The sequence below is a fragment of the Asparagus officinalis genome, chromosome 7, assembly GCF_001876935.1.
Source record: "Asparagus officinalis chromosome 7, Aspof.V1, whole genome shotgun sequence".
Classification (NCBI taxonomy): Eukaryota; Viridiplantae; Streptophyta; class Magnoliopsida; order Asparagales; family Asparagaceae; genus Asparagus; species Asparagus officinalis.
The window spans coordinates 50,573,442-50,600,420 of NC_033800.1; the positions used below are offsets into that span (position 1 = coordinate 50,573,442).

The 26,979-nt window shown below is 36.4% G+C and overlaps 2 protein-coding genes across 2 annotated transcripts; both read right to left on the bottom strand.

The window, feature by feature from the left end:
- Positions 2,990-6,305, bottom strand: LOC109849602 (GDSL esterase/lipase At2g23540-like). Its single transcript, XM_020419453.1, has 5 exons — positions 6,039-6,305; positions 5,088-5,218; positions 4,680-4,928; positions 3,573-3,828; positions 2,990-3,387 (listed from the first exon to the last, which is right to left on the bottom strand). The coding sequence occupies exons 1-5, from the start codon at positions 6,277-6,279 to the stop codon at positions 3,164-3,166; spliced, it is 1,101 nt and encodes a 366-aa protein (XP_020275042.1). The 5' UTR covers positions 6,280-6,305; the 3' UTR covers positions 2,990-3,163.
- Positions 7,114-26,719, bottom strand: LOC109848026 (ISWI chromatin-remodeling complex ATPase CHR11-like). Its single transcript, XM_020417286.1, has 25 exons — positions 26,433-26,719; positions 25,107-25,238; positions 24,909-25,015; positions 20,068-20,180; positions 17,351-17,448; positions 16,527-16,706; positions 16,204-16,425; positions 14,562-14,696; positions 14,189-14,471; positions 14,032-14,105; positions 12,826-13,046; positions 12,641-12,728; positions 12,445-12,538; positions 12,153-12,341; positions 12,036-12,067; positions 11,815-11,891; positions 11,653-11,742; positions 11,499-11,571; positions 11,061-11,115; positions 10,917-10,978; positions 10,644-10,809; positions 10,332-10,510; positions 9,997-10,212; positions 9,017-9,128; positions 7,114-7,389 (listed from the first exon to the last, which is right to left on the bottom strand). The coding sequence occupies exons 1-25, from the start codon at positions 26,658-26,660 to the stop codon at positions 7,367-7,369; spliced, it is 3,249 nt and encodes a 1,082-aa protein (XP_020272875.1). The 5' UTR covers positions 26,661-26,719; the 3' UTR covers positions 7,114-7,366.

A 26,979-nucleotide genomic window follows, 5' to 3' on the forward strand; every position in this document is an offset into this window, starting at 1 on the left:
ATAATCTGTGCCTCCATCTATTAAAATGCTCTTGCTCCAACTACTGAGATTTGTAGCACAATACCCTACCTTCTGACAAACTAATTCACATAGACCCTGTTATGTGGAGATCCCAGGCCAGACCTTGCTAATAACATCGCTCAAATCATCCTCTTTGAGTCAGAATGCTTCAAAGCGGAAGGGACGATCATGCCTAACTGGAAGAGGGCGAGGAGCAGCAAAATATAACATAATAGGACGATGGTCAGAAACAGAGAAATCCAAGTGGTGTACCTCAACAGTGGGAAATATGTCAGGCCAGCCAGAGTCAACTATCATCATGTCCAAGCGCTCCTGGATATGAGATGTACCAGTCTGATGATTATTCCAAGTGAAGGTGTGCCCGCAATACCCCAGATCAAGTAGCTCACAATGCAGCAGAACATTCTGGAAATCTAGCATTCTCAAAACATGCATCTGTCTACCACCCAGCTTCTCCCCTGGGCTTGTAATGGCATTAAAGTCACCTCCACATAACCATGGCTCAGAGAAAAGACCCCTCAACCATCTTAACAGATCCTAGGACTGGTACCGTAAGTGTTTCTGAGAATGACCATAAAACCCGGTGAATCGCTAGTTCCTTCTCACTGAGTCAACAACTGATGCGTCAATGTGCCCCGGAGAAAAAGAACAAATAGTAACATCCATTTCATCGCCCCATAGTAATATGAGCCCACCACTTCTGCCTCTACTATCCACCACAAAGCAATTCTGGAAACCCAACTGAGATCTCATTATCTGCACCCACCTACCAGAAAGTCTAGTCTCCAAAAGAAATACTAGACTTGGGGAATGAGTCCGCATCAATCTGCGAAAAGCAGTCAATGTTTTAGGGTTCCCTAGTTCCTGAACGTTCCAACAAAAGCAACTCATTGCTCCTGGCACCCCTAGCCACCAGGGTGCGCCTCAACAAGAGTAGAATCTAGACTGAAAATCACTAATCGTGCCCTCTTCTCATGTACATCTGGAGTATCCTTCAGAGAATCTTTCCTGTGTTTGCCTCCTTTCTCTTTCTGTTTGGAGCCCTGCTGCCCAGACCCTCTAGCAAGCCTCTTTCAGGTCGATATATCCTGCTTTCTGGATGTGGATGTGGAAACTGTAACGTCATGCAAATCAGAGCCAACACCGGTATCCATGGGCAAGGGTACAAGAGGGGTTTCGTACCTCACCATGACTGGAATGATCTGTAGTGGAGCACTACCATGTGAATCATCATCCTGAGTATCATCTAAGATCACCCGAGATGATAGTTGTTTCTGCCCCTCACGATCTGCTTCAGTTGCTCCAGAAGACCGAGTCTCAAAGGCTTTGAAATATGGAGGGGGATCTCTGAGCCAAGAACCATATCTGCTTTTGGATGTGATAAAAATACCATCGACTTGTACACTTCGTTTGTCTGAGCCAAGAACCATATCTGCTTTTGGATGTGATAAAAATACCATCGACTTGTACACTTCGTTTGTCATACTCAGCAGCTTTGTGGCCTGCTTTTGGATGTGATAAAAATACCATCGACTTGTACACTTCGTTTGTCATACTCAGCAGCTTTGTGGCTAATAATACCACATGGAAAGCAAAAGTCAGGAAGTCTCTCATAGGTAAGGAAGAGCTTCTCAATCTCCCCGGTCTCTACAAAGCAAACACGTATGCCTCTTTTTAGAGGCTTAGTAATATCCACGAGAATTCTCAGCCGCATCTTGTTATCCCGCAAATCAGTCCCTTTAAGTTCTCCTATAAGCGAGGCATAGTCTCTGACGCACCTCTCGTTCATCGCAGCCAGTGGTACATTCTTGACGTTTACCCAAAATAAAGTTAAAGATAAATCCAGAGAAGTTGGGGCACCGACCCCGCGAGAAATAATCAAATTGAGCAAGTTCCTTTCAAAGCACTATGGCCCACCATCAAGCACTTTCTCCCTATCTGCATCGGAACCGAATCTGAAAAGGAAAGTATTCCTTCCACTGTAATATTCCACCTGGAAGGGGGCATCGACAATCCATATCTTCCTAAGGACACACTCAAGACCATCTCTATTAGCAATCTTCCTACCAAAAACCTTCCCTAAGAGGCAGTTGTTAAGGGAAGGCGAATATGTCCGGTCCTTAGTTGACAGAAAAATAGGACCATCTTCGTCGTCTAAGATGCATTTAGCACAAAGCTCGGTCAACCCATCATCATCAATTCTCGTCATGTTCCAAATTGATTTGGAGCTAAGAGGCTGCTTGAAATAGTGATGCCGTTAATATGAGACCGGTAGACGATCTTAAAACGGCTATGCCGTTAATTTGAGTCTGAGAGACGGTTTAACGGCGATGCCGTTAATTGGAGACCGAAAGGCGGCCCTGAGACGACCATGCCGTTAATTGAATATGAAACGGCGATGCCGTTAATTAAATATGAAACGACGATACCGTTAAATTAATATGAAACAACGATGCTATTAATTAATTATGAAACAGTGATGCCGTTCATGTGAGCCGAGAGACATCTATCTCGGAGACCGAGATGTGGAAAACCCCGAAGACTGTCGTGAGGGTTGGGGACGAGACTCAGATCTTGCCAAATAATTCACCGCAAAACTATCGGAGTGAGACAGGAAGGGTCGTGCCTCACAAAGATTGTAGAAACCGGCCAGAGAAAAATAAAAAGAGATGGTCGTGCCAATGGAGATCCGTCACGAGAGAGGGGGAGAGAAGCGTTACGCGCTTCCAGAGAGGAAAAGAAACGGACTGAGATCTAGGGTTTTCAAAACCCTAGAGAGGGGGCGGCTACAAGAGAGAGCCGACTGAAAACTAGGGTTTTCTAAACCCTAAAGAGGGCGGCTACGAGAGAGAGCCGACTTCTATCGGTTATAGATTTGAGTAACCATATTTGTATCCTAACGGATACAGTTACAGATATTTTCTCGGACATGAATACGGTTTAGCACCCCTATTCAATACACAAATACAAACTGTGAGCACCCAAGTTCTAAGAAGTTTATGTTAACTCTTGCAAGTATAAAATTAAGTACACTCAAGCTCTTAACTTTTTTATGAGACACTCAAGCTCTTAATTAATCTCACAACTTAGAAGTTTCCTTTGCAATCATAACAAATATTCCGTTAAATATATGGCATTTTGTTCATAGGTTTTTGAGTGTTCGGAGATTCATGGGGGAAATGTATTTGGTCTCTCCATCAACGAGTTTCTTTGCAATTATTAGGTTGGCAGCCTCGCTTGGATGATACGGATCCCAAAATACGTATTCGGAGCGGTTTTCGCACATACTTGAGGTGGGCCCACACGGTATTATACCAGCAAATCTCCCTCCATTTCCGCAACAAGCGGAACTTGCCGATTTGAACCCTGAACATATACCAAGTTGCATGTAAGTACCTTTACATTGATCACTAGTTACGAGACGGACATCATAAATTTGTTTTATTATGAATGATTATCCGGGTTAAGGAAAATAGAGATATGCATGCGACGCTTAAAATGATAGCTAAAATAAATTGAAGGATAAATTAAGTCCATAGAGCTTCACTTACCATATTTTTTATGATTAGTGATAAGTTCCATAACTAGATCATAAACATTTGCGAGAACAAATTTGGCTCCGGGGAGTTCTTGATTGAGTTGAGCGAGCAAGTCCCTTAACTTGCTATTGTATTGGAGTGCAAGTTTATTTGGTAAGCCAGCACACTCTGTCTCCTCAATTTGATTAATTGTCTTTTGATAAGGTATGCATCCTATAGGTCCCACATTCCCTATCACAAATTTCCTTGCATCAAGAGAATAAAGCCTCTGCAATTTGAAAATCTCATAAATGTTAAAATCTTCAAATAAATTTGATTGGCTATTGTCATAAACCATTGACAACTAGAGCATTCTGCTAACATCCACTAGTATTCTTGAATGTCAATCTAATAATAGTTATAGGCTTAATTGCACTACATACCCTATAGTTTCCCCTACTTTGTGCTTATATAACCTCAAGTGGTTTTTGCAGCTCTTACCATACCCCGTTCAAAGTATTTTTGATTTTTTATATTAAGAAAAACATGAAAAACTATTTTAAAAACGAATTGAAAATAAAATAATACAATACGTAAAATACTGACAGCTTTATAATTTGAAAGAATTAATGAGGGGAAATCTGAGGGAAATCGTCTAAAATACCCTATATTGGAGAGTAAGAGATTGACTTTAGAATCAGGAGCCAACATGTATTCCCCAGTAAAAACTTAAATTTTGATGGTTATTAATTATCAATTCTAAAATATTTAATGGAAAACACACGTCAAACCCTCCTATATTCTAGTATGATTTTTTCTAACTGATCCTCTATAGGTTTTTCCCTAAAAAAAGAAACAAAATGTATAAGCTAACATCTCACTTTTAACGAGTCGTTCAGAAATACAGGAGTTGCGAGGTTCATTTTGCTATGAACTGTCATAACATGTAGACCTTCGTATTTCTATCTCTTGAAATATCATGTTGGGAAATGAGGCCGCAGCTCATTTCTAGTAACTCCTTATAATTTCTACATATATTATCAAGCAATGCAACATTCTAGGAATTTAATGTTGCATATCAAAATAAATAAATAAATAAATAAATAAATAAATAAAAGAGAATCAAGAGAGAAATTTTACCTTGAGTTGGCCTTCAAAGTGATTGATGAGATGATCCACAAAGTCATCTGGGGTCTCACTCATCCTTTCAACCATGGAGATAACAGGAAGGAGATAGTTATTGAGGAAATCATTTGATCCTATGGTGATTGAGAATATGGATTTTCTCATTATGAACTCTTTTGCCTTGGATTTTCCTATGAGATCATCAATTTGATGTCTTGTGATGTTGAAGTAATCAGCTTGGATATCTAGCCCAAGCCTATTAATCTGCAACAAAGACAGTATCTTAGTATCAACAGTAGAAAATTCTTATATATAAGTATTTAACATTTTATATTACTCCATCAAAACAATAGCTTCTGCATTAATTCCAAAAGCTAATTCGCTTTCAGCTAGAATGAGATATACATAGTTGAGGGAACATACGAATATTCGTCCTGTTTGGTTCATGATTCCTCCACCTCCGGATGCATAGTTCACTCCATAGAGTATAGCTTTACCAGTTGTAGTTGGAGATAGAAACGGTGGTGCATAGTTGGCCTGGCCCAATAGCTCTCCTACATGAAAAATAAAATTAATATGAAACAAAGAATTCTATAGCATGATGAGTACTCAATATCTAATTAATTTTTTTGCTATCTTAATTTGGAAGTACAAATTTAACTTATATATTGCTAGGATTATGTTCTAAACTACATTTGGGGATCGTTTGGATCAACATAACTGTAATTACAATACAACTGTTAGTTGCATGCAACTGCAGTTACTGTAGCTGTTGTCTCATGTGATCATATTTTGCTTTTAAGTTTTAAAAATTCACAACTTATAATGGTAGGTGTAGTTGTAAGTGTTTGATTTGGGATATCACCATTTTTTTCAAGACTTGTTTGAAATGGTTCCAATTAAAGTTGCAACTTCAACCCAACTCATGGACAAAAACACGTTGCGACTATATATGGGCATGAAAAACTAAGCATAAATTGTGGCTCTGCCCTCGGAGGCCTTTTGCAACTGCAGCCTTGAATAGATTTATTAGTTGCAACGCAACGAACATCTACAACTAATCCAAAATATCCTAGTTAAATACGCAACTACATTTACAATTCATGCTGTCGCAACAAACCAAACATTACCATGGAAATTCTATCCTACGTTTTTACATAGCCAAGAGAACAAGAAATAGGAAGGAGAAACAGTGAAACAAAGAGCTAGCTGTAACTGATGGGAAAATGTAGTTATATGCAAAGGCAATTATTACGATCCATGCGGTCGCAGCTAACCAAAGAGTCCCCTGGAGATTATATATATATATCCTGGGTTGGTTACATATATAACTAGGCGATCACAAATTCAAATCGAGGTACTAAGAGTACATACCAACTAGATCCGCAATGGTTCTTCCGTTGGTGTAGCGGCCAGTGGGCTCGCCGGCGGAGGCCTCAAAATCAATACCGTTCGGCCGGATATTGGCCCTCGACAACGTCGGAAGATAGTTATTGTTCCCAGCGTCGACGAGCGAGTCACCGAAAATGAAGGAGGCTCCCAATCCTTCTTCACCTCCGACAACAAAAACAACCATGCTGCACAGCAACACAAACGTGAGCGTGCACACGCCCATATTGATGCTCTAAACTTTGCTTCAACGAGTGCAAGTGTTAGCAAGAGAAGCACTCGGAGCGAGTTTTATAGATGGAGAGAGATTATTACTAGTAGAAGAGTTGGGTGTGACCTTTTTCTTTTGGTGTAAATAAACGTATAAAGAGACGTGCATGGGTCTAAACTCTAAAGGTAGCTTTCTGTGGGGACATGAAATTGGAAACTTGGGTGGCTGTGTAGGTGAGAAAATTCGTTTTATTAAGAATTGACGAGAATAATAGAGAGAGGGATGGCTCAAAGCAGACGTTAAGCCCATGTTTTTCCTAGACAATTGCTCTTTCTAGAGTTTTGCTGAACTGCACTGCACATTTAAGTTTTAGCTCTGCTCCCAGTCTTCTCAGTTTGTTTGGAAACGTGATCAAAAGAATAACATATAGAACTGATTAAACTACATGCCTTCAAAGTCTTTCTTATTTGAAAAAGAAATCCCCAAAATCCGCGTTCTGATATGAAACTCGGAGTCTTTAAATTATTAAAATAATCCCATAGGCCATAGGTTACTGCGGAATTCACTAATCTTTGCCCGGCTTTGAGTTCACTTTTGATGGTGTTTTGATCAGGTTGGGCATTAATTGAAAATTTTAGAGATATACAGGATCATCAAATTATAAAGACGTTTGGGATTTGGAGAAAAACTGTAAAGCATGAACTGATCTCTTGTATTCTTTCAGGGAACAGAACTATCGGTGTATCCGAACGCAAGCCCCTCAACTTGAATTTCATATGCGGAGTCTACTCCGTAATTAGGCAGAAAAACTGTAAAGCATGTACTGAAAAGCACTTAGAAAGGCATAGATTTAGCAAAATAAGAGCTTAAATATGGTAAATTGTGCCAATTTCTATATCCTAATTCTTACAGCCCTCGCATTATATGCAACTATAATTTGCACCTTGGCCTTCCTGATGATTTTACAAAAATAAGTTAGACAAACAAAACTAGGAAACATTTCGCTAGTTTATTGATCAACTTCTTTCCTTTGCTCAAAAAGCAACAAACAGCTCCAGCATGGTTTTAGTCCAAGGCTTCAAGATGCATTGAGATTTTATCTTCAAAAAACTATCTTCTCCGACCCTGCACAAATAGAACGAAAATCATGAAGTTATCTATCACAAGTTTAGATATGTACAATGTATTTCCAGAGTTAAGAAACTCTCAGGAGACAGGAAATAGTGACTAAAATGATATTTTTACAACTGCACTAATAGATGTATCATGGGATAGAAGGTTAAGGCCACGATATGAATAGAAGGTTAACGTCATGTTATGAACAGATATCGCACTACAACGATCACAGAAAACTGGCTAGAGCGCATGAGAGGCTTTAGAGCTCCCAGGACATAACTAAGCTAGCTATACTACCCACCAATTAAATTGCATGATATGCGATAAAAGTCTAGTATCCACTTTGTTCACATTGATATACATGTTAAAGTTATATAAACGAAAATCACACATTTTATAACTCTGCATTGGCGCATGCGGGTTATCAGTAACAGTAAATTAATTAACAAACGTAACAAATTCTGATGTCTGAAAATTTGAGAATGGTCATATAGTTAAATGAAGGCACTATCCATATTAGTAGTTATTGAAAGTTGCATAGTAATTGCAGCTTCAGCTTTTAGATGATGCAGGGAAATTAGATGAGTGCAACAGCAAACAACTTGACGTAAGTTTCGAACCTGTGCAACTGAGTGGACTCAATGAAGAAAAACATAAAAGCAACTAGTTTTTTTTTTCCTCTGACAAACATAATAACATCAGGGCTTCATAGGCAGATACCTAAAAAGTTTGAAGACAAAGCCCATGTTGCACAGGTAGAGGTACGGGTACAGGACACGGCAAATTAGTAAAAGGAAGGGTACAGGGACACGACTTTAAATTGTACAGGACACGGCAAATTAGTAAAAGGAAGGGTACAGGGACACGACTATAAATATGTACGTTATCAATGTTTATACGTATTAAAATTAATAATTTACATAAGATCAATATTGTTTTTTCATTTACATAAGATCAATATATTAGAAATAATGTGAAGTGTAGAATATTACATCCAAGAAAGTATATGAGTGTTTTAAATTAAAACATGTATATAATTGAGTATACGCTTGAACAAACATATACATATATTTAACAAGTGTCCAAGAAGTTTTGGGTATGGGTACGGCTTCCAAATAGAAGTACCCAGGTAACATAGGACAAAGCTATCAGATTATTCAAAGATTTGTATCAGCAGATCGTCCTAATAGTAATTTTCCAAAGAAAGAAAATTAAAATAATCAAGAGGCAGCGTTTCATACATTTACAAAAGTAAAGGGTTTTTACCTTATATACCCCCAAAAACTACTCTGTTTTTTATTTACCCTCCAAATCTGCATATTTCGTAATTTACCCCTATGTTCTCTGACATTGGTTTCTTCCGCCCCCTTCATTTTCCTGTCAATGTTTTCAGAACTCTTCTATTCTATGGCCTGGCATAGGAGAATGAGCTTAAGTATTCAAAGCATTACTTCCTGATCTACTATTTTGTAATGTATTTAAAGGCTTTTGGATTTTCATTGATCGCCATCTTTGTCACCTGGCTTTCAGTGATATATATACTATTATTCACCAGTTGACTCTGATATCCTTTATAGCACACCACCACCTGCAGCAGTCACTCCTAGCTACTATAAAACATAAGGAATCTGCTTACCGAGGCTTCCATAATCGTCAATGATGAGCTGCTTCCGCTTCCTTGAAGAACCCAAACCAGTGGTCTCCACAGCTGGTGATTTAGGCATGAAGAGCTTACTCGGTGTCAAATTCTGCATGGTAGGTGAAAGGACTGAGCATACGATGAAAACAATAGCACACAAATATGTTTCATGTTGTAACTTGTGAATGACACATACACACACAAACAGAGAAACACAAAGAAGTGAAACTAAAATGTTATCCACAAACACAATGAGCAGATAGGTTATTCAACACAAAAAAAATTCAGTCAGTAACAACTATAGCTATTATCTACGCCATATTTGGTAATCACTGCAGAATTAAGTATCCAAATGGCATAGAAGAGAAAGGAAAGTTAACCACTTTTTAGTAAAGTTCTCCATATACAAACAGAAACACTGGGGATCATTCAGACATTGATTTCTCCATGTCCTTGTATATATAAAATGCACGTGCGAAGATGCAATGTAGATCTCCCACGTCAGTAGATCCTTTTTTTTTACAATAATAGGACGCCCTTTAATAATTTCTATAGGTAAAAGGACAAGTATTAAGGCAACAAACTATCACTACAATTGGATTGGTTGCGAATTGAGTGTTCAATATAATTGAGTCAGATCATCTAATTTCGTTATTCATCCAAGTTATTATGGTGATATGCCTTTTAGAATAAGATATAGCATGGCACATACCAGGACGAGAGGGCCATATGCCATATTAGAGATGATGGAGTATCCCTCCAGTAGGTAGTCTATGTAAAAACTATTCTAACAGTGTAGGAACTTCAGATTTGTGGTAAGGTATGTCACTGTTAAAATAGCTATCTTGGCATTAATAAGGAATCAAGAGGAAGAAAACCAAGTAACATCATTAATACACTTTAAATTTTCATGCCAACATAAAAGCATACCAATTTTAATACTATATTTTCCCAAGCTAAGAAGATATAGGACAAACCTTTGCAATCTTCTTGTCTTTTCGAGCCTGTTTCTCCCGCTCATCATATTCTTGGTTTTCTTTCTCCACCAAACGAATTAAAGTATCGCAGCGTCTGGCAAGCTCTTGAGCCGTGCGCGACTTCACAAACCAATCAAAACGAAATAAGGGTGATTGGCGAAAAGCTAATTTCAGCTCATCCCAGTTTCCGTATCCAAGTTTGTGCATCATGCATAACTGAAACAGTACAGTTAGAATCAAAGATGTAAGACTTGTGTCAAGACATGAGGCAAAACAAAAACAAAAAAAAAAGAATGAAATCAACCAGATAACAAAAGGTTAAATATTATACACACCATGAACCGGTCACATTCTTCATTATACAATTTTCCTTTGTTTTGACCATACTGAATCTTCAATTCTAACCATGGATTCTTGTAACGATCCAACTTTTTGCCAACAGCTTTCATTATCTCATCTTTCCTTGAAATCCTAGCCTCTCCTCTTTCTATGATTTTTATTATCCGATCATAGTCTATAAAGACATCAAATAAAAAGAGATGCGCGATGTTAAGAAATGAACTTGAGCAAATATCAATTCCATCAGTATTAACAATATCACTTAAGTACACTGAAGAAAGTTTCATGAAATACCAAGCATTACATACCATTTAATTCTCTGTATCTCTCCTTAAAGACTTTGGCGTATCTTTCAACCTCTTCTTCTGTTTTTCCCTCCATTTCCGAAGCTATGCTTCTTATATCATTACGCCCATACTTCTCACAAGCTCGAACAAATGTATTAAAGTCTTTCCTTGTCCATGTTGAGAAACCCTTAAATAGAAGAAATAATAACATCAATAACCAATAATAATAATAATAACATTAATAAGAATATTTCAACAAGACGATAAATTTCAACGACTATATACTACCCATACCTCTTCCAAAAGTTGTTCCTTTTCTTCTTGTTCTTCAGCAGTCAATGGATCCCCTATTATGTCTAAACAACCAATATACAGACATGTCAGCTCAAATAATAAACAAAATCATTATGCATATGTACAAAATAATAATTTTAATACCATCAGATTCATCATCTTCGGTAATTGTGTCCCTTAACTGATTCTTTTGGTGTGCCTGCACAAAAAAGATCAGAAGGAAAAAAAAATAACTAAATTTATCCACTCTTAGAAAGTAAGATTAAATTCATTTATAATTAAAATAACTCATCAACAGAATAAATTATTTTGAAAGATCAATAGGCAAAAGGCAGTATCCTTTTAGTCCATGGTGAAGAATGTAAAACTTGGTGTGATGATGCCCCTTAAGCTTGCAAGAAAATGAGCGGAACAAACTTTCATGTGGTGTACATGCAGAAGGTTCAGTTCACTTAATTTGAGCTACCACAAGTATGGGAAGAAAAAGAAAAAGGACCATGAGGGACTCGATTACTGACTTTTTAAGCATGTTCAGTGCATAATTAATAAAAGAGTAAATGTTGAGCCTCAGTTGGCACGTACCGCAAGATGATACCGTACTTCTTTTTCATATAAATTGTTCAATCTTTGGACGTTAAAAAACTGAAAGTCATGCCTGAAAATTAAATTAAAATGGAGAAAGTGATCAGTATTTTATTATGTAATGAGGGGAAAATCAGCAATTAACAAAGCTTACAGCTGCGGCATTCGGGGAATCCGTGGCTCTCTTGGTTTTGTCGGAGCACCTTGCCTTAATGCTTGTTTGAAGTAATCAGTGTCAGAATAACTGCAAGAACAAATGGGTAATTTAGTAGATTACAAAAAAAGGGCAATCTGGTGGTCAATGGTATGGACATACTTGCGTCTACGTTCCCTCTTGGATGGTTCTGTCCAGTTCTCACTAACAAGTTTTTTAAAGTCAACTTTATCATCATCCTACATATGGAAAATCAAGGAACAATAAGAATGGCAATAATAAAACTGGAACAACGGCACAGTGAAGCATTCAACACAAATAGATCATGCATTAAATATCAGAAAATAATTTAGGCGAGAGATGGTAACACTGAACTAAAGTACCTTCTTATCATCAAAATCGTACAAATCAGCATCTGCAATAAATTAAGACAAAATTTATGAAGTGAAATTTTTGATTCATGTGAAGAACAGGAATATAAATAAAACTAGTAAGCATACTGTCATCCATCTTAAACTTGATGGCATCTTCTGTGAACTTTTTCATTTTAGCATCAAGGGCTGCTGTTGCCTCTTCTCCTTTTGCTATAATTCGGTCAATATCTTCATCTGTTATTGTACTGTCCTTGGAGCTAAAAACCATTTCAGCACCAAACCTCACCATCTGCAACAGCTCATCTTTATTCACAGCTGCATCAACAAAAAAGAAAAGCATTAATTAAGGCATTAGCTTCATTAAACATAGTTCATAGCAAGAGAAACCATAAAAAACTATCGGCATATGACTGCATACTTTTCTGCTCGGCTAGGCGCCCTTGTTGAATCACCAAAGCATCAAGTGCAAGTTTCTTATATGCTCTCTCAATCACTTTTTCTTCAATAGTGTACTGCAATTTTATGGAATATATGTTGCATTATCATAGTTGCATTGTCATAGTTGCATCATCACATTCAAATAACATTCTTTAACATGGAAAGGTTGGCCAAACCTCTGTGCAAAAACGGAACACTTGAACTTCTTTCTTTTGACCAATCCTATGCGCCCGATCTTGAGCTTGTAAATCAACTTGAGGGTTCCTATAAACAGGAAAAGGTTTTAAGAAAAAAGGGAGGAAAAAAAGATGCAGGAAAAAGATTGACAAGATATGCAGCCAACTTGAGGTGAGGGAACTACCAGTCACTGTCATAAAGGATAACTATATCTGCGGTGGCAAGGTTAATCCCCAGGCCGCCTGCTCTTGTTGAAAGCAAGAAGATAAACTTTGAACTTCCAGGTTGATTGAAGGCATCAATTGAAGCATCACGTTCTTCTCCACCAGTATTTCCATCTATACGACAGTACTGGTATGCACGGAACATTAAATAATCTTCAAGGATGTCCAGAAGTCTAGTCATCTGAAATGTCAGCAAAGCAGCAACTTGATAAATTAGTTAAGCAACATGATGCCTTGTAACAAGAAAATGTACCACATTGCAACAAAGATTAGAAAGAGGCAAGCTCAGATAGGTAAAATGTTTGTATATAGATTTAGACTCCTTAAATTTGAGATCTTGAAGAATCATAGACCAAAGATTTTCTGAGTAATGTAGGTTTTCAAGTTTTTTTTTATCAGCATCAAACAACTCAAATCAGATAATAATGGAAACAGTGAACATTAGCCTTGCTCTTATCAACTGAGATAGGGCTTTTGTATGAAGATTTCTCCTTTCTTTTTTCATTCAATATATCATTTCCTCAGTCAATGAACAAGGAAAGTTTAATTCAAAAGCTAGATTGCCCGGTTATGGGTGTGGATGCAGTGCACGGTTATGGGTGTGGAGGCAGACACAAAGACAGGTGCGGATACGGGACACGGCAATTTGTATAAGATAGGATACGGGGACACGGCAATATATATATACATATTGAAATTAATAACTTATATGAGATTGATATTGTGTTTTCATTCACATGTTATGATAACTAAAATCCTTATAACATTTTTACGTTTCTTTTATTGAATAGATAAAAAAGAGAAAACACTTGGTTTTGAACTAGAAGCCCAAACAATCCTTTCAATCCATACTTATGAACTGTGTATGGGTTGAAACGAACTGACCTGAGTCCAACGAGTGACTCAACGAGTTGCAGGAAGCTGAGGTGAAGTGTGAGATATATACTTCCAAGAAGTGTATACGAACTAAAATGTGTATTATATAATTGAGTTCATCTCTGATGAAATATATGTAATATGTATATATTCTAGAATTGTCCAAGGAGTGTCGGACACGGACATGGATACGGGAGATTAGATAAAGTGTCTGGGTATCTTAGTTTAAAAGTATTACACAATTCTCAATAATTAGCTTCCCTAGTTTCTAAAATTCAAGTGATCCGGACCTGTGAAAATATCAACACTCTGGAGCCTCGTTGTTTTAGTTTCCGCAGTAATTTATCCAGAAGGACCATTTTTCCTGCAGAAAGAATATACATATAGATTTGTAATTTATATATCTAAATTATAATATGCAGCAACAAAAGGTGGACAGAAACCCACCTGCATTTGTAATAAGATGCTCTCCTGTTGTATAAGGCGGGCCAGGTTCTGCACCTTGGAACAAATATGGATGATTACAACATTTGCGCAGTTGCATCGCTATGTTTAGCAGACGTTTGCGTTCTCCACCAGCATTTACAACCTCTAAATCTTTCTGAAGGAGAGCACGATAATACTGCTTCTGCATCTGGGACATCCCTACTTTAAGTATAGTTTCCTTTTTAGGAGGCAAACCTTTCTCAACATCCGATTTAAGCCTCCGTAGGAGAAATGGACGAAGAACCTTCAGAAGACATCGATATTCTGAGTAAATATTAACTACATGACCAAATACAGGCCAAAATAAATTATCACACATGTTTTTCCAATTCACCTTGTGAAGCTGTTGAACAACCTCCTGCTGATCATTTTCTCCTGATATTTGAAACCACTCATCAAATGTTTCAGCTGAACTAAATATCTCCGGAAGCAGGAAGTTAAGAAGAGACCACAGCTCATGAAGATTGTTCTGCACATCCCAAGGAGTTGCAACATATAAGAATCAAATTACAATTGACCACAGCTCATGAAGATTGTTCTGCACATCCCAAGGAGTTGCAACATATAAGAATCAAATTACAATTTCAAAACTACTACATAATTTCTCATCAGGGAATAATCATTGACTTCTTTCTCATCAGGGAATAATCATAGACTTCAATAATGTTTTTTGGGTGGGTTTTTTTTTGGCTTGGGGGGTGGGGGTGGGGGGTTAGGATAGACCTGATGTTAATATGTTATACTACTCCAACTTAACATCAAATTCCAGGGAAAAACGATTTGAGTGTTCCTATAATGCTAGTTTTCTATCCATAACACCGGAGGCAGATATAAAAGAAATGTTTCATTACTGTAGTATCACATTAAAAAACTATCCTTGCTAAGATAAATAAGTGTTGCATGATGCTTACGTACTTATAAGTAAGTTCTGTGATGCTAACCTTACATTATAAGAATAAGGTAGAAGGATAACTTAGCGGGATCAGCAGCTTTAAAACCATTAAGTATAGGGTTAATTGCGCAGACCCCATGTAGTATCACCCAATCGCAAATAGACCTCCTCTAGTTCTATTTGTTATGAATAGACCCCCTCTGGTATTGGCCCAAGTGCGATTAGACCCCCTTAGTGAACTTTTTTTTTCGACTCTCTTAAAGTAAAATAATAAAAAAATAATTAACAATTGGGTGTCTACCCTCACTAACAGAACTATAGGGGGTCTATCTGCCTCTTCAAACATTTTTAATGATCTCAAGAGTGAAAAGGAAATTCACTCAGGGGGTCTATTCCCAACAAATAGAACTACAAGGGGTCTGTTTGCACTTGGGTGATACTCAGTGGGTCTGTTTGCAATTAACCCTTAAGCATATATAATAAGTTCTGGTAAGTTCTTCCCCGCTTTAAAAGCAAATAACTGTTTGCCACTAAAACTGGCTGTTATGGTTTACTAACTCGTTTTATGGTATAACAAGGAGCTTTTATAAAAACACGTAGGTGACAGTTCAGACTTCAGAGGCAAAATTTTCTCTTTTATCTCAACTGTAAAACCAGAAAAAAGAAAGCCCACTCATGCAATGGCCTATTTTTACTCCAAATGATCCCTCTCACCATATATTCATTACAGCTATTTCAAGTTTCTCTCGTTTTCTCTCTACTTGTTTTTAACTCAAATTTTCTCACCTGTACATCCATTCCTATCCAACTTTTCTCTAACAAATCTAATTCAAATATTATGGTATCTTCAAGAACAGTTAAATTTCAAAATACCAAACATCTAGCTATAGGGTTCTTTTATGAGTGTTATTCAAGACAAGTTCCTTACTAGTGTGTATCTATAAGTAAAAGCAAAACTAAACACACCATTACGGACATATACATATGATCTGATATGTATGCTGCTCACAAACATTATGACATTTGTGAGCAGTGTGGAGAAGCAAAATTAGAGTATGGAAGATCATGGATAAATAAAACAAACCTGAAGTGGGGTGCCCGTAATAAGAAGGCGATAATTGGCATGATAAAGTCTCATTGTCTTCGACAGAAGAGAATTCTCATTCTTTATCCGATGTGCCTCATCAATAATAACATAGCGCCAACTGAAGCGTCTCAAAGCAGTTTTCTCTTTGATGGCCATTTCAAAACTTGTAACACATACATCAAACTTCCCAGCAACCAGTAAGTCTTCGCGTATATGTTTCTGCAGGTGTTCAAAGATTTGTAAATTTATTTGCATGTCCTTCTAAATAGTTAGAACATCATATATAAAAAAGAAGTAAAATGTATAAATATAGTCCTGACCCTTTCATCTTGATTTCCCAAAAGCTTTACAGTACGCAGCACGGGACAGAATCGTCGAATTTCCTTCATCCAGTTGCCAAGAGTGGATTTTGGTGCCACCACCATGTGAGGCCCTGTAATTCCTCTGAATTCATGTAAATAGCCCAACAGAGAGATGGTTTGCAACGTTTTCCCAAGACCCTGAAGAAAAAAATATTTTGACGAAGGCACATAACAAAATGAGCATCCCGGGTAGAAACATCAAAAGAAACAAAAGCAAGATGCGTTTAATGAATTTTAAGGATGTATGCTAATATCAAACACATGTCGAGCATATAAATAATAAATAGAAAGGCACATATGTGCTTTTCATATGCTTAGGCAGTTGAAATCAAATCTATTAACATTGTCAAAAGTTACTTATCGAAGGAACATCTTTTCATATGCTTAGGCAGTTGAAATCAAATCTATTAACATTGTCAAAAGTTACTTATCGAAGGAACATTACATTAAAAGCAATTAACTACTGAACAAATCTATTAACATTGTCAAAAGTTACTTATCGAAGGAACATTACATTAAAAGCAATTAACTACTGAACCAAACCAAAAAGGTGTATAAAAGAACTCAGACCGTTAAAGGCCGATCGTACAGTATTATAACTAGCAAAAGAAAACCATACAGTATTCTAAAAACTAAGGCAACAATAAAATAAAACTGGGTGGAAATCCTTTTATTTTAACAAAATTCAATATGGAAGATTATTTTTATAAAGACAATCAAAATCCAACAAATTCTCAAGGTGGTATGAAGGGAAGTAAAAATTAAGAACTACAGAACTATACCATTTCATCAGCTAAAATCCCATTAATTCCATTTTCATATAACCGAATTAGCCAATTCAGCCCAGCTAGTTGGTAATCCCTCATTTTCCCTTGTATACCTGCAAAAATAACAGGAGGAAACTTAATCAAATCTGTTTAGATACCTAGAAAAAGTAATATTAATCAAACAAAATAAGGATGTAGGGATTGCATGTTTAATCTCAAAATCAGTAGATTGCATAAAATTGATCAAAATCATTGGTAGTATTCAAACGTGTGCCTATGTGTGAGAGCTAATGGTGCAAAAGAAGCCACCTAGGATCCTGGGGCTTAAACCACTTTACAAATGAACTGCATCAGTTTAGTACATCATTTTGACTCATTAATAGCACGCATTTGATCCTCAACAAAATTAATATGTATATACGCATATATGTTTGTATATAATAGGACAAAGATAGATTGATAGACAGATAGATATGAAGGAATGTTTAATATTAGACAGCAACGTTACAAAGTAGTATCCTACTTTATGCTAATATCTGAAAAGACTAATTACAAACAAATGGTCCTAAAATCTCCCGTGTATTTTCAACCCTACACTGGATTTTCTTTCACAGAACCGAATTATCTAATGTTTCATGCCGCTACTACTTTGGAATAAACATGCAGTTATTGTACTTTAACTTGTAATGACAGTGGTACAGAAAACGCTAGTCGGCCTAGGTGTTGGACCCAATGTCTAAAGTCTAGGCGGGATCTAGGCGATTTTCCTTTTTTTATTGTTAAATTACAACAATTGATAATAAATGTTAATGTTATAAAATGTGTGGGCGTCGGACTGCCTAGGCAGATTTCTTTTTCTTCATTTAAGGGGTGGTGGAGGTTTTGTTGAAGGTCGAAGGAGGTAGAGAAGGTGTTCATAGTTTGGAGGCGCAGGAGTTTAGAGGACATGAAGGCTACAACGAAGGCAATCAAGGTCTATAAAGCAGTTCACGCTCCCCTAGGTGCTCCCAAAATCTAGGCAGCTAGCCTAGGTACTGCCTGGTCCTAAACGGACGCCTAGACAGGCTAGACAGAGACTTTTTAAATCATTGACTAACGACAATTCTATTTCTGCCGTAACTTTTACCTTTACTATAAATTATTTTAATATTATTATTTTTTATTTTTTAATGTCTATTATTAGTTTCTTATAGCTGTACATTATACTTTTTATGTTAGAAATTTATTGTTTGCTAATTCTTATCAATTGTTGATTTAATCGGCATTGATGTTACACATGGTTATTATTATCAGACAATATATTCTTAGATAACTATTATAAATTGCTTGTTTTATTTATAAAAATATTACTTATGAAGACAGCGATGATAATTATGTCCAATAATGGCTCACTTCTAGTTATAAATTTCTACTATAGAAATAACCGCAAGAAAACAAGCTTCTAGATATCAATTATGCTTTCGGACTTTGCAAGGAGTGATTAGAAGACCACTGGAGAAACTTTACAAATAAACCTCATTATATGTTACTATGTTTTCATGCAATTTAGAGCTTAAGCAATTACTTAGGTGCTTAGGCTATTTGAGCAGCTAGTCCAACCAGCTACTTACTTTATTTCTTCTTTTTAAACATTACCGAGAATATTTACTATTAACTATGTTTCACTGTTTCACATTTTCTCTCATCGGTCTTATCGCACCTCTCCCCGTGACTGACTTTCATTGGTTGCCACAATGAACAGCTTTAGAGGCCCCAGGACAAATAAGGTGATATCCACGAGATGGCTTCAAGGCATACGGGCTTCAGCCCTGTAACCATGCTTCATACCTACTTAACGTTTGAAACTACTAAAAATTTAATTATGGCATATAAGCAAAGTTGGTTTCTCTTAATCATATTAACCATTTCCATTAGCAGCATTAGATGGGTCAGCCACGGAAAATACCAAAACATTTGTTTATTATGTTATTGTAAATACACCATGAAATTAGTGTCATTACAATAAATGTTCAGGACAAAAGAGGCATTCTTATTATCGTAAGCTAAGGCACAATATCAGTGCAGCATATGCTGTCAATTTTTTTGGCATGTGTATGTCTGTGAATTTGGGGGTTACATAAGCTGAAGGAAATAGTCTTGTCACAGTGAAATGAGGTATGAAGGTGGGGTGTAAATATGCAAATAAACATGTCCTTTCTGTTAGGGTGTTTGGGGGATATTGGGTCAGTGGAACGAGAGGTAGGCATTGTGCCGTATGTACAAGGCTACAAGCTTGCAAAGATATAAGAAGTAATAGACAACAAATATCTAGCAAAAATATAGACTAATTTGCTGTTTGTTCCCAGTGACGCGTGGGGACTTGGACAGGTGAGTGATTGTTTACGTATTGAAGCCATCCCTCTATCTGTTCACTGTTATATGCTTCCTTGATCAAACATAAAAGCAGTGACCAAGCACATTGGATTTTAATTTCAGATTTTAAGCTCCTTTTGGAAGGTTAGAGGATTGATTAGACCCTCCCTCGTTGCTCCATTGATTTCTTAGAATCACAATATAGGTGGCAAGTTAAATGGATATCATACTAACTTTTTCAATAATTATCTTCAAGAGTCATGTGTGCATTCCACAATTACAATTCAAAGGCTATCGGATAGATGTAACAGATTGCATATAAATACATGAGTCAAGATCATTCGATAATATTAGCATATCCTCACTAAAGATGAGCTTACAAGATGGCTGTGTTACTAAACGTGTTCCTCCCGCACCAGAAAGACCACCCTCTTCCTCCTTAAGACATTCTTCATCTTCTTCCTCCTCGGTTAACTTGGATGAATGTCGCCCTCTGAGAAAGCAGAAGTGAGTAAATGATATATAATTCAAGTGAATTGAAGAAGCTGAAGCTAACTTCCTAATTAAGAAAAATCAGCTATCGACAATTGCAGACATGCATGACATCAACTTATTTTAATGAGAGATGATGATAATCAAATGCGCCTTCAAATTCAAATGTATACAATTGAAGTTGAATTCAACATGTAACCATCATCATACTATGCTCCAGATATCTTTTAAAACCTTCGCAGTCCTTCTTTACCAATCAATCTGAGTATTGGCAGCTTAAATATCATCAAGGAAACAGTTCTTACAATATCCATCTATGCTTTATTAGGTCTTTCCTTGCTCTTTTCTGACCATGTATATAGTTCGACAGATAGAAATGCACAATGTCAAACAACGCGCATATTTTTTCTTTGTTTGACATACTGTTAAAAGACATACTAATAAAATATCAAACACGCTTTATCCAGCTGAAGAGTCAGCCCGTGAGGGAGAGAAGATAATAAATTCAGAAAATAATAAATGCAAAAAATTGCAACATACTCCTGCAAATGTTTAAAAGGTAAACAAGACACTTACCGAAGTGGTCTGGAGAACACTTAAAAATTTTCACAAGTTAAATTTACAACCATATCAAGACATGGTAACCTAATCAAGTTTCTCTGCCAATTTTAGGAATAAAGAATTCAAAATCGTAACCAAGAAAATCATATCGTGCATACAGAAAAAGCAAACCTGAAACTTTCCAAATACAACCTAGATGTATATGTAAATCATCCAAATAGCTTAGGCATAGCTTAGGCAGCTATCTGTAGAATATTTCAATCACCTTAATAAATATATCATTGTATGGATAAGGACTCATGTGCATGGACCAAAAAAAGATTTTTAAATTTATATACACTTATAATTAAACATGGGTTATAGCAATTAAATAATGAACAAATGGAAGCAGCAAAGGTTTTGTCCTTTCTATCTAGGGGATATATTGGTTATTATATGTCTAGTTTTTCAAAACATTGAACCCACCTCCAATGGTGGGCCCAATTTTCTACAATTTGTTTGAGAGAGCTAACATGTCTTTTTACAGAAAAACCCATGAAACATTATATGTTTGTTTAGCTTTTTCAATATTAGTTCCTGATATCTTTAATATTTCTAAAATAGTTCCTCAAATTGTTGAAAATGGTATTAGATTCCTCAAATTCAACATCCTGTCGTGCTTCGCTTGATTGCGTGATTGCTTAGCTTGAAACAATTTATAAGATGTAGGGGGCCTAATAACAATGTTATGAGTTAAAGGGGCTAATATTGAAACAATTTATAATAATTAGAAGACCTATTCGCAATTTCAATAACTTGAGGGACTAATTTCAAAATATCAAGAACATAAGGACTCTCATCGAGAAATATTATTCTGTAATGATTTAAAATGAATAAATAAAAAAGATTACATTATTGGCTATAGAGAATATATATGATCATGTCAATGATCACTAAGAATGTTGTACTATTCAATTTGTGATTTTATGGAATGTATATGAGCACGCCGCTGTTATTCCAAGTGAGAAGAACAAGAATCATGACGTGTTTGAGAGAGAGTTTAAATTGAGTTTTCTTAGCCTGATAGAATAGTTGAATTTAGTTATACAGATACTAAAGCCTTTGTATTGATAAATTTACGGAGGATAATTTTTTCGCGATTATATAATATAACAGAAGATGATTAAATCAACATCTTTGACTTCATTGCTTATTCTTGACACTCCCACCCCAACCCCACCAAAAAAACCCAAAAAAAAGGTTGAACAATCCAAGTCTTATCCCTGCTCAGGCAGCACAGAGAAAGAAGTTTTACCAGTGGCCATGAGAAAATATTATCAGTTACCATTCTCTATGCTTCTGCTCCATTAGAAAGTTCATCAGTTACCATTCTCTGCATTTCTGCTCCATGAGAAAGTTCATCAATTACCATTCTTTATGTTTCTGCTCCACTACAGATGACATTTACAGGTTCGCAAAAGCTATGAACAAAGTCCAATAGTAGTCACCTAAAACTTGCAGTAGCCAATACAAGTCAAATCAGAAACAGATGATGCTTACATTTAATTAGTGTTTACTACCCATTAAGTTGCTTATTTCCAATTTAAGTCCAGATTCACTAAATATATATAACTAGGAAAGTTTGCCATTCCCATACGGGCGCAGTCAGATGATACAATAATTTTTCTGTCAAGAAGATAAAAAAGGATTAGAAAGAGTATCATAATAATAATAATATGTGGTAAAAGCAATAGCAAATTATTTCTTACTTCTTAGAGCAAAATGGCTCCAACATCTTATAATCTTTCTTTCTTCTTTTATTTCTATATTTCTCTCTTGTATAAATAATTTCAGTCAGGTGCCTTTGAGCTAAGAGGACAGAAAGATGTGTATTTCAACTTTCAAAGCTGCCTAAGAAGGCAAGAAAGGTGCTTGTTTTTGCAGACGAGTCAGACTTTGAGCAGTGGAGTAAACCTCAATATGGTCGTGAAAATGAAACTAATGCTTTTTTAATTTTTCTGTTATACCTCAACTTTTAACCCTTCATGCTCCAGTACAGATGGTTTTGTTAACCATTAATTACTCATATATCTAGCTTCTCAAGTTTTAAAAGCTCGTAACTGTTGCAAAATTTGTCCAATTGTTTGTAGTTCAATAATAAAAGGTATTTAGCCTTTTTGCTGGCCGTTATTTAGGTTTTCTGTCTTGTGTTGGTTGATCTATTTTTTGATATCCCAAAATAAGTTCTCACACGTACAATCGCAATGCATGGGAGTGGTTTAGTCAATCCTAGTTTCTCAAAAGAAAATGAAGTAGAAGAAGAATGTAAAAGCCAAAAAGAAAAAAGAAGGAAAGAACAACACTTATCAATTGTTAAAAAACACTGAAAGGGAGTGAGTCCACACCAGATATATATACATGCCTACAAAAGACCATATATTTATAACTACACAATGACGGATTTAATGATATGGAACAAACATGAAGTCAAAATAAGTCCATTTATAACCCTAATGTTCATATGGAACAAAGAAAGTCAAAATAAGTCCATTTATACCTAATAACATCTAGAACAGGGCTTCATGAATTTACAGATTTAGATAAATGAAATGGATATGATAAAGGTAAAGATACATCATCTATTGATATGTATCAATTATGTGGAGGGAACACTAAGCGAGAGTCCACAGCCACAGATAAGGCATGCATGACTTGAAACTCATGAAACACACACGCATGCCGGCACGCACGCGCGTGGGGACACGTATGCACGCACACACAAGATTAAAAAAATCAAATACATGCATATACTATATGGATATAAATTTGATTAGATAAAATTAATTATCAATTCAGGGATTTTCTGAAAAGAAAAGAAAACTAGTGGAAATGCTTGTGTCGATAGCATAAAATAAAGGTGATGAATAATCTTGCATTGTGCATTAAACAAAGATATTTTTTTCTAATTTAGTTGAGAGAATGACAAATATAAATGGAGATAAAGGATACATGTGTTTTGACTCCAAAGAGCAGACTCCAAAGACTTGGGATAAAAGCATTGGTGTCGTTGCGAGTGTTTCATGAAGCATGAAATTTTATAAACAAAGCTTTTGATGCCATAAAAGGAAATGAACAAAAGAATCTTTAGAGCGAATCTCGGAGGGTATCTAGATGCTAGCTTTTCTAATCAAATCACAGGAATGAAAGATTATGTAAAGCCTTTGAGATCTCGTATAACACAGTAGTGTCGGTTGTACTAAATTCTGGCCAAGTTATCAGGATTCATATGATGGGATTAATGTAATGAATAATCGTATCGTTTCGGTGGGACAGCACTAAGGGCATGCCAATGTTGTAAGCGGAAGAGACAAAGTATAGCTTAGGCTTTAGCAGCAAAAAACGCGAAGAACATTATTAAAAATAAGCTTAAAAAGTAAAATAACAAGAACAAAAGAATGGAAAAACAGAAATTTGAGGAACTCAAAATAAAAAGATATCTTTGAATGTATTGAAACATATTAACGAAAATATACAAATATCTCATCAATATCTAAGTAGACAATTATAGGGGATGACGCGCTTAACAAGATTTAGTTATCCAATACAAGAATTTGCATACTACATAAGAATTGATGATGACAATTACAAGGATCAAGAAGATAGATGTAACACCAAAACATGTTATGTGCTGAATGTAAAGATGTAAATACAAAGGAGCACAAAAGAATGAAAAATGGTGGCATGGTTTTCAAATATGAAAATAGAAGTTCTATAATAATAATAATATATTATTTAAGAAAAAACATGCTTCTGGTCATAACTTTTGATTCTACCCCTCTGTGAGTCACAATTTCAAAAAATTCAACAAATATCCTCACAATTCACACATAGTTTAGAAACCATGTAAAACTCCAAAAACTCAAGACTACCATTTAACTCCATTCATCCCATGTTCTCCATCACTGCGCCTATCAACCACCACTAACTCTCTTTAATACCCCTACTTGCTCATCACTTTTATTTTGCAAGATCTCTTCTTAAAATCAACTCAGTTGTTGGTTACAGACTTATAGCCAATACCATAGAGAGAATAGTAAATTAGAGAATAAACTTTTATTAACCAAAGTTGGTCTAATAGAGATGAGTTGGATAGAAACTTTTATTAAACCAAAGATGCAGGAAATATTACCTTCCTCGTGTCTTCTTCTCTGTTGCAGATTGGGCACCCTTTGCAAAATGAGCAAATATCTCAGTCTGCTGTAGTAGATACTGCAAACGCCCCTTCCCTTTGGTGTTCTAAATATGCAGGTAACATTAGTTTAACAGTTAAAACTAAAAGCATTTATTGCATGTTCAAAATTGATATTTAACTGTGAGATTCACAAACCATGTCAGCGTCAATAGCAGCATTTTGTGCATCGAGTATTTCTTGAATCTTTTGCTTCTTCAGCCTCTCCAGCTCTCTAAGTCGAGCTCTCTCACGCTTTCCAATTTCTGAAGCCTTAAGTGTCCCCTCAGCCTACATAATAACCCAATGAATTTTGAGAAATAAAATTTCTTCCATGCAGTAAAACCTTAATCTCTGCCTTGTTCAATTTAATGTATACCTCACAAAATCAAGAAAAAGTTAATAAAACCATCATAAATACCAGCAAGGAAGAAATTTTTGGGGCAAATAAAAATGTAGCCCCAGCTGAGTACCAAATCAGAGTTAATAATCTTTTCAGAAAAAAACAAGAAACAGAAGATAACCAAAGACAGAATCACAAGTTAAAAGTCTCCACAGAGTAAACTGCCACATCAAAATCAGGTCCATTTCAGAAGTCTGATATGCTCCCTCAACCTCCACAATCTTGATGGGTAACCCTAATGGAGCATATCCAGAAATCAAAAAAATCCTCCATGCATCAACGTCCTGCTCTTCTTTCCATTTTAACAATTAGAAGCAAGCAATAAATAAACATTAAACGGTCAAAATACCAGCACAAAGTAGAAACCTTTTGAGGAAACAAATAACTAATCCCACTGATGACCGAATTAGAAAGGCTGGCTGCAAAGATGTATATACATTGCATACATCAGAGGAAAAGGACCAAAGATGAATCTTTTCAAGAAAATCAGATCATTTTGAGAGCAAAATCACAAGAAAAAGAAAAGAAATAAGAGCTACTTATAAAACCCAAGATTAAAACTCTAGAAAATGTCAATAAGCATCTCCACTTCCCCATATTAAACTATGTTTCTCAAATTATTTCCCAAATTGGTAACAGGCCAGAGCAATAAGAAGCACCAGATGATTAATCATGATAATTAAAACGCAAATAACAAGAATTAGCCATAGATCCCCAAAAAGGAGTAATCTTGACAGAAAACATGACCGAACAAAATTCACATGCATCAGAATTATAAATTAATTTAAAACCCTCGAAACTGAAATTGTACCTCCCAGATTTAGATGCAATAAGAATTGCCAGATCACATTTTGATTCCCAATTATTTCCCTAATTGAGACGCTAAATTGTGATAATTGGAATGCAGATAGCTAAGGGTTGTCGATAAACCCTAAAAAGGAGTAATCTTGACAGAAAAAAAGATTAAACAAAGTACGCATGCATCACAAACACAAAATAACCCCGAAACCCTAAAATCTAAAACCAAGCCTTGCTAAATCTAAAGGAACCCAAAATCGTTACCCTCTCTAATCGAACCTCACCTCATTATCATCATCATCGTCATCACTCTTCCCCTCGTTAAACCCCTCATCGTCCTCCGTCGACTGAGACTCATCGTCTTCATCAGGACTCGCCGGTCTCGCCACAACTTCGAGCTCCTCCTCGTCCTCCACCTCCTCCTCGCTCTTCTGATCGTCGTCGTCAGACTCCGTAGAGTCGCTGGAAGGGATCTCCTCGGAGAGATCATCGGATTCCAAGGGTTTCGCCATGGCGAGTTTGGGGGGAAATACACGAGGGATTTGATTTTGGGGGCTCGAAAAGTAAAGGAGGTGTGAGGGAGAGAGATCCAGAGTGTTGGTCGGTTATATAGGTGAGGCGAATCAGTGGCACGTGCTGGGACTTGCGTACGCGTGTGAGAATGGACAGAGAGGGGAGTTCCCGCCAAAATATTTTGTTGGGGTTTTAGCTTCTCCGTTACCCGGGGTGGGGCCCGGAAGCTCGTGGTAGTAGTCCCTTCACGAAATGTTGCCATTCTCACATCTTCCATAATTCCATATTAGTCCTTCACATCTCAATATTTGCTTGTTT

Excerpts from the sequence above, each read along its gene's own strand:
- LOC109849602 (XM_020419453.1), bottom strand. The coding sequence starts at position 6,279 with ATGGGCGTGTGCACGCTCACGTTTGTGTTGCTGTGCAGCATGGTTGTT. Across the intron at positions 5,219-6,038 it reads AACCATTGCGGATCTAGTTG|GAGAGCTATTGGGCCAGGCC; the intron begins GTATGTACTCTT and ends TTTTTCATGTAG. Across the intron at positions 3,388-3,572 it reads CACTAATCATAAAAAATATG|GGTTCAAATCGGCAAGTTCC; the intron begins GTAAGTGAAGCT and ends GTATATGTTCAG.
- LOC109848026 (XM_020417286.1), bottom strand. The coding sequence starts at position 26,660 with ATGGCGAAACCCTTGGAATCCGATGATCTCTCCGAGGAGATCCCTTCC. Across the intron at positions 20,181-24,908 it reads GAGAAGAAGACACGAGGAAG|AGGGCGACATTCATCCAAGT; the intron begins GTAATATTTCCT and ends CTGCTTTCTCAG. Across the intron at positions 12,729-12,825 it reads ATCCTTTATGACAGTGACTG|GAACCCTCAAGTTGATTTAC; the intron begins GTAGTTCCCTCA and ends TCCTGTTTATAG.